Source organism: Cebus imitator, unplaced genomic scaffold, assembly GCF_001604975.1.
Source record: "Cebus imitator isolate Cc_AM_T3 unplaced genomic scaffold, Cebus_imitator-1.0 Scaffold18, whole genome shotgun sequence".
Taxonomy (NCBI): Eukaryota; Metazoa; Chordata; class Mammalia; order Primates; family Cebidae; genus Cebus; species Cebus imitator.
Window position 1 is genome coordinate 8463548 of NW_016107333.1, and position 7631 is coordinate 8471178.

The 7631-nt window shown below is 43.1% G+C and overlaps 1 protein-coding gene across 3 annotated transcripts in view; it reads left to right on the top strand.

Moving 5' to 3' along the window:
* CDK5RAP1 (CDK5 regulatory subunit associated protein 1) overlaps positions 1 to 7631 on the top strand; it is a 35922-nt gene that overhangs the window by 25176 nt on the left and 3115 nt on the right. For all 3 annotated transcript variants that reach the window (XM_017514240.2, XM_017514248.2, XM_017514264.2), the window contains 4 exons: positions 1428 to 1525; positions 2993 to 3048; positions 3979 to 4109; positions 7215 to 7364. In XM_017514240.2, coding sequence (XP_017369729.1) covers positions 1428 to 1525; positions 2993 to 3048; positions 3979 to 4109; positions 7215 to 7364 — 435 coding nt within the window. The remainder of the gene's footprint in view (positions 1 to 1427; positions 1526 to 2992; positions 3049 to 3978; positions 4110 to 7214; positions 7365 to 7631) is intronic.

Sequence of the window (7631 nt, forward strand, 5' to 3'; positions counted from 1 at the left end):
AGACAGAGTCTTGCTTTGTTGCCCAGGCTGGAGTGCAATGGCAGGATCTCCGCTTACCACATCCTCTGCCTCCTGTGTTCAAGCGATTCTTCTGCCTCAGCCTCCAGAGTAGTTAGGATTACAGGCATGAGACACCACACCTGGCTAATTTGTTGTGTTTTTAGTAGAGATGGGGTTTCACCATGTTGGCCAGGATGGTCTTGAACTCCTGACCTTGTGATCCAGCTGCGTTGGCCTCCCAAAGTGCTGGGATTACAGGCGTGAGCACTGTGCCCAGCCTTTTTTCCCCTTTTTTCTTCTTTTAAAAATTAAAAAAATCCCAGCACTTTGGGAGGCTAGTGTGGGCAGATCACAAGGTCAGGAGATCGAGACCATCCTGGCCAACATGGTGGAACCCTGTCTCTACTAAAAATACAAAAAATTAGTTGGACGTGGTTGCATACTCCTGTAATCTCACCTACTCGGGAGGCTGAGGCAGGAGAATTGCATGAACCCCGGAGGCAGAGGTTACAGTGAGCCGAGATCATGCCACTGCATTATAGCCTGGCAACAGAGCAAGACTCTATCTATTAAAAAAAAAAAATTAGAACAAAAAATAGACATAAGGTCTCGCTATGTTGTCCAGGCTGATCTTGAATGCCTGGCCTCAAGTGATCCTCCTGCCTTGGCCTCACAAAGAGGTGAGTCATGATGCCTGGCCTGATGTATCTTTAAAAGTGACTAATTTGGGGTGGCGTGGTGGCTCACACCTGTAATCCTAGCACTTTGGGAGGTTGAGGTGGGTGGATCACTTGAGGTCAGTATTTCGAGACCAGCCTGGGTGACATGGTGAAAACTCGTCTCTACTAAAACTACAAAAATTAGCCAAGCATGGTGGCTTGCGCCTGTAATCCCTACTACTCAGGAGTCTGAGGGAGGAGAATCACTTGAACCCAGGAGGCAGAGGTTGCAGTGAGCTGAGATGGCACCACTATACTCCAGCCTGGGCGATGGAGTAATAATCTGTCTCAAAAAAAAGAAAAAGAAAATAACTAGTTTGTAAGCTCAGCGAAAGAAGTGCCATTTTTTCCTTCTTTGTCTGCTGACCCTAGTGGCAGCACTACCTGTATTCAGCTCTGTGGCTTTAATCTGATCTCTGCTTGCTTCCTTCTCTCTACTCTTTTTTTTTTTTTTTTTTTTTTTGGTAGCTAGTATGTAGCTATTCTGTCTGCTCTTTGAAAGCAGAGATGCTATTAGGTGAAATGTCTGGGACAAATAGAAGGGGGCTTGAACAAAAGTTAGAGAATAGGTGATTTGTGTGTTGGGTTTAATCAGCCTCTTGATTACTTGAAAATTAACCTTGGAGGACACATAATAAGAGCTGTATTACTTTCTGTAAGATTCTTTGGTGAGATTTTGATTACCTGTAATGTGTTCTATTTGATCAGGTTCTGCAGCTGATTCATGAGAGAGATAACATCTGTAAACAGATCCACCTGCCAGCCCAGAGTGGAAGCAGCCGTGTGTTGGAGGCCATGCGGAGGGGGTCAGACTTGCTTGGAAAGGGGGCATCCCACACTTCCCATGTTTCCTTAATGACCAAACAGTGTCTTTGTTGCTAAGAACCTAGTGTAGTGTGTGGCACACAGTAGCTGCTCAGTAAATATTTATTGTTTATGACCAAGCTACTGGACACTGGAGCTTACTTCTGCTCACTCCACAAGCATAGGCTAAGGACTGGGTCACCCATTTACAATGTTTAGTATGTTTTTTTAAATTAAGCATCTTAATTTAATGATGTGACACACTCTGAGACTTTATTCTTTAATGTTAACATTAAGGTTTTGTTATGTCTTGGAATTTAAATGTAGCTCTATGTGTTCACTTCCTTTGAGAATAATAAGTATTACACAGATGAGACTGAAGGGAGAATGTGTCCCAAGGCAAGCTGTATGGAATTAGTGCCTTCTCTTGTTTTCCACAGTGGCCTAGTGTTTTAGAGGTCCTCTAAAATGTTTGATCCGTCTAGATTTATTAGTTAAATAAAAGCTATTTAGAATTGTTTATGCTGGCCAGGCACTGTGGCTCACGCCTGCAGTCTAAGCACTTTGGGAGGCTGAGGCTGGCACATTGCCTGAGCTCAGTAGTTTAAGAATAGAGCAGCCTGGGCAACATGGCGAAACCCAGTCTCTACACACACACACACCCCCCCTACTCTCCACACAAACACACAAACACACTCTCTACACACATACACGCCCAGTCTCTACACACATACACCCAGTCTCTACACACACACACGGTCTCTACACACACCCACACCCACACCCACACACACCCAGTCTCTACACAAACACACATACATACACTCTCTCTACACACACACACAGTCTCTACACACATACACCCCGTCTCTACATACACACAGTCTCTACACACACACACACACACACACACACACACACACACCCCCCCCCCCCCCCCCCCCCCCCCCCCACCCCCCCCCCCCCCCCCCCCCCAGTCTACACACACAGATACACTCTCTCTCTCTCACGCTAGCCAGGTAGTTTGAGACTAGACCTCTCTCTCTCTCTCTCTCTCTCTCTCTCGCTCTCTCTCACCCCCCACCCCCTTCCCCTCTCACACTAGCCAGGTAGTTTAAGATTAGACCATCCTGGAGGCTGAGGTAGAAGGAACACTTGAGCCCAGGAGTTTGAGGTTGCAGTGAGCCGAGATTGTGCCACCGCACTCCAGCCTGGGTGACAGAGTGAGCGAGACCCTGTCTCAAAAAAAAAAGTTTATGCCCTTGAAATAAAAATTCATAGGCTCTAGATTAGATTAGAAGATACCACTTGGATCAAAAGGGCTCTTTTGGATACTTTAATCTACTCTTGTGCCCTGCCAATTGGATAAAAAGTGATTACTTGTGGGGATTCATAGTATTAGCTTTTTATAGCATTCACTTAAAAAGACTGGGTTTATGTAGGCCTTTTCGTTTTGTTTTTTATTGCAGATATTCAAGAGAAGCTTACGTGGAGTTAGTTCATCGTATCAGAGAATCCATTCCAGGTACATTTAAGAAACTCATTCTGCTGAGCACGTTACTCTGCCAGTTGTCGTGGTTAGATACAGGCAACTGTCAACACCTTTGGCATTTCCTTGTGACACAGTTTTTTTGTTTGTTTGTTTTTGAGATGGAGTCTTACTCTTGCCCAGGCTGGAGTACAGTGGGGTAATTTTGACTCACTGCAACCTCTGCTTCCCGGGTTCAAGCGATTCTCCTGCCTGAGCCTCCTGGGTAGCTGGAACTACAGGCGTGCACCACCACATCTGGCTAATTTTTGTATTTTTAGTAGAGATGGGGTTTCGCCATGTTGGCCAGGCTGGTCTCAAACTCCTGACCTCGTGATCCACCTGCTTTGGCCTTCCAAAGTGCTGGGATTACAAGCATGAGCCACTGCACCCGGCCATGACAGTTTTATACTTCTTGTGCTCCCCTTCTTTCTCTTTCTCTCTCCTTATACTCTTTCTTTCATGTCTTTCTGATTTTTTGTGGTCTTAGTCCTGCTGGAAATACTCAGGTGTGGATCACCTTGTGGCCTCAAGGCTATAGAGATTCCTTTTCTATGGTCTTCGTATTTCTAGACATAGAGGACAGACCTTATCTCATCTTGTAAGCTGACAATATCTAAATTAGTTCTGATTTGAGAGCAATTGATATCTTTTAAAATACATACTTTTTCTAACTAGCTTTATTGCAACTTATTACTGTAAATATTGGTGATAATTCGTTTCTTTCCAGCTGATAAGCTGGTCTCTGTCATGGAATGTTATGGATGAACAGGCCCATCCTGCCTTACTCTGTACTGACTATTTTGTTTTACTTATGCATGGGCTGAATAGTCCCAGGGAAGGCCTTACAGTTACTATCCCTCTCTTGTAATCCACATATGCCAAAGACCTCCCTTGAAGGTAAACCTCCCTTGTTGTATGTCACAGGTGTGAGCCTCAGCAGTGACTTCATTGCTGGCTTTTGTGGTGAGACGGAGGAAGATCACATCCAAACAGTATCTTTGCTCCGGGAAGTTCAGTACAATATGGGCTTCCTCTTTGCCTACAGCATGAGGCAGGTGAGCCCTGGGGTTGGGGAGGACTGACATCATTCCTGACCTGTTTGGGGGCGATTATAGAGAACTGGGCAGAAAAGAGTGGTGACAAGGCAGTCCTTGAGAAACCACAGGCTCTGACGATTCACTTCCTTTCATTTTTCTAGTCTACTGTCTGCTCTTTGAAACAACAGTTCAGCAATTTGATGATAAATGATGACTGTGCCAGTATTCCTCTTCATTAAAATATTTAAAAATTATGTTTACATTGTTACAATTTGAGTATGGAAGGAGAGAACCTTTTCTTTACCAGAAACCTGAACTTGTTTCTTAACATGCAGAACTCCTTTTTGGTCTGCAGATGTGGTTTATTTTACCAGGGCCCCTGGTCATCTTCCCAGCCATCATCAGTGATTCCTAATTTCTGTTCTCCTGGGCAAGTGAACTCACTTTGAAGCTTCCCAGGAAACAAAGCAGATTCCTAGGAAAATATAGCAGAAGGAGATTAGGAAACAAGGAGGGATCAGTGCACTTTTCCTACAGAGAAGGGATAGTCCTGGTTGACTGTCATTTTCTTGATTGTAGGCGTGGATTTGCACGGTCCACTCCTCATCCCCTCAGTTACCTTTGTGGCAGTGCGCTTGTGTTTGGGCAGGAGGTTGAAGGCCCCCCCTGGCCAGGGGGCTCAGAAAAGCTGGCTGACGTATGGCTGAACCATGACTTTATTGTCATTTTTACTGAGCTGCCATCAACCAAGCTAATTTTTTTTTTCTGAAAAAAATATGATTTTAAATATTCACATCTTATCTATTTGTAAATGTCAGAGTTCTCGGTCGGACTTGAAAACACTTTTAAATAAGTCCTTGGCAACCTCCAAATTATCTTGGTGAACTTTATATCTTTCTGGCCACACTTGGGACCATAAGGGCATATAAAATAATCACCTTTTTTTTTTTTTTTTTTTTTTTGGGACGGAGTTTCGCTCTTGTTACCCAGGCTGGAGCGCAATGGCGTGATCTCGGCTCACCGCAACCTCCGCCTCCTGGGTTCAGGCAATTCTCCTGCCTCAGCTTCCTGAGTACCTGGGATTACAGGCACGAGTCACCATGCCCAGCTAATTTTTTGTATTTTTAGTAGAGACGGGGTTTCACTATGTTGACCAGGATGGTCTCGATCTCTTGACCTCGTGATCCACCCGCCTCGGCCTCCCAAAGTGCTGGGATTACAGGCTTGAGCCACTGCGCCTGGCCCTTGTTTTTGTTTTTTTAAGATGTAGTGTCTTGCTATGCTGTCCAGTTGGTCTCAAACTTCCAGCCTCAGGCAGTCCTCCCACCTCGGTCTCCTGAAATGCTGAGATTACAGGTGTGAGTCATAACACCTTGACTAATTTATTTGTTTTAAAGCCCACTGCCTAGTGTTCTGCGGGCAGTGTAGCTGTGCTGATGTATACATCATATTCATGTCTCTTTTACTGTTTTGGAGAGATGAAGTTTCAGAGGAGCTGTTTCTATTTTGCTTCTTTTCCACGGACATCACAAATATGCAAGAGAAATTCTTTTTAATACCAGGAGGTGGGAGGATCACTTAAGCCCAGGAGTTTGAGGCCAACCTGGGTAACACAGGGACACCCTGTCTCTAGAAAAAAAAAAAGAGAAGAAAAAATTAGCCAAGCGTGATGGCACATGCCTGTGATCCCAGCTATTTGGGAGGCTGAAGTGGGAGGATCACTTGAGCCTGGGAGGTTGAAGGTGTGGTGAGCTGAGATTGTGCGACTGCACTCCAGTTTGGCAACAGAGTGAGACTGTGTCTCAAAAAAGAAAAAAAAATCTAAGGGATGGGAAATGTGTTTTCAGCATGTGGCAGAAGCATCCTATGGTCAATAAATAATGAATGTTCACTTTGGGACCTAATTCCTAAGTTACGGTTAAGGTTGTAGGAACTTAATCAAAACCTAGTGGATGAGAGCAAGCACTCAAATTGTGCCTCTGCTGCTTAATAACTATGTGACATTGGGCAGATGTCTTGGTTTCCTCATTTGTGAACTGGGGATAACAGTACCAGCCTCATAGGGTTGTTCTGGGGATTAAGTAAGATAATATGTTTAAAGTAGTTATAATTGTGTTTCATGCATGGTAAATGCACAACAGGTAAGTTAGTGTTGTTAATAAACAGCAAGGCAGAATGGAGTAAACTCTGCAAGTATTTTTAGAATTCTCAATTTTCTCTGTGGATTCTTCTCTTCAAGGCAGATTGGTTTGAATGTCCAGACTTTAGTATATAGATATTCCTTCTATTCCATACTTTCGTCTAGCTTAGTGGTTCTCCAACTGTACTGAGCATGAGCTCATGTACATAAAGATGTGTATACACACTGTGGTTTTAGATGATATAAACTCTTTTTAAGGATCAATTCCCTTTTTTCTTTTGGACTAGGTAATACATGATTGTGGTATAAAATTTAAAAGGTTAAATGGTATACGTGAGTAGTTCTTCCTTCTTCCCAGGTTGCCTAGTTTTTTAGTTACTTCCCTGAAGGCAACCACTCTTAGCAATTTCTTTTATAACTTTCTGGGGATATTTCATGTGTTTGTAAGCATACCTGTATGTATTCTGTCTATACCAAAGTTATATGTGTTGATCTGTACTTTCTTTATTTCAAGTAACAGTAGATTGGAGGACAATCCACATTAGTACATATAGAGCTATCATTCTGTCTAACAGCTATGTAATATTCCTTTGTATGGATAAACCATCATTTCTGTGACTGCTTGCCTATTGATAAACATTTAGGCTGCTTTGCCTCTTATGTCTTCATAAATAGTACTGCTGAGTAACCTAGTATATATGAATCATTTGGTATATGTACAAGTGTAACCTTAGGGTAAATATCAAGAGTAATTTTGAGTCTGTGATTTTCATCTGCTAAATTTAGAATTTAACCTTTGCAAAAATGTGACTCCACTACATTTTTCTCTTGGAATGCTCCCAGAGCCGGAGAAACCTCTTGGCTCTGGCTTGGGTTTCTGTACATGTGTCTGTAACTGTAATCCCCACTGTGCATTAAGAGTAGATTCTACAAGTCCTTGTAGAAGGTGACCTCCATCTCCTCTTTTTTTTTTTTTTTTTTAGAAGACACGGGCATATCACAGGCTGAAGGATGATGTCCCGGAAGAGGTAAAATTAAGGCGTTTGGAGGAACTTATCACTGTCTTCCGAGAAGAAGCAACAAAAGCCAATCAGACCTCTGTGGGCTGTACTCAGTTGGTGCTAGTGGAAGGGGTGAGGCCATATGTGTGTATGTTATGTTGATTTTTATGCTTCAGAACATAGTATGTCTTTTCTTTATTTAGATCTTTGATTTTTTTTTTTCTCGCTATGTTTCCTAGGCTGGACTCAAACTGCTAGGCTCAAGTGATCCTCTTGCCTTAGCCTCCCAAGTAGCTGGGACTACAGGCTCATGTTTTTAGCTTTTATAGTTTTCAGTATACAGATTTTGTCCGTGTTTTGTTAGACTTACACCTAAGTCTTTCTTTTTTTCTTTTTTTT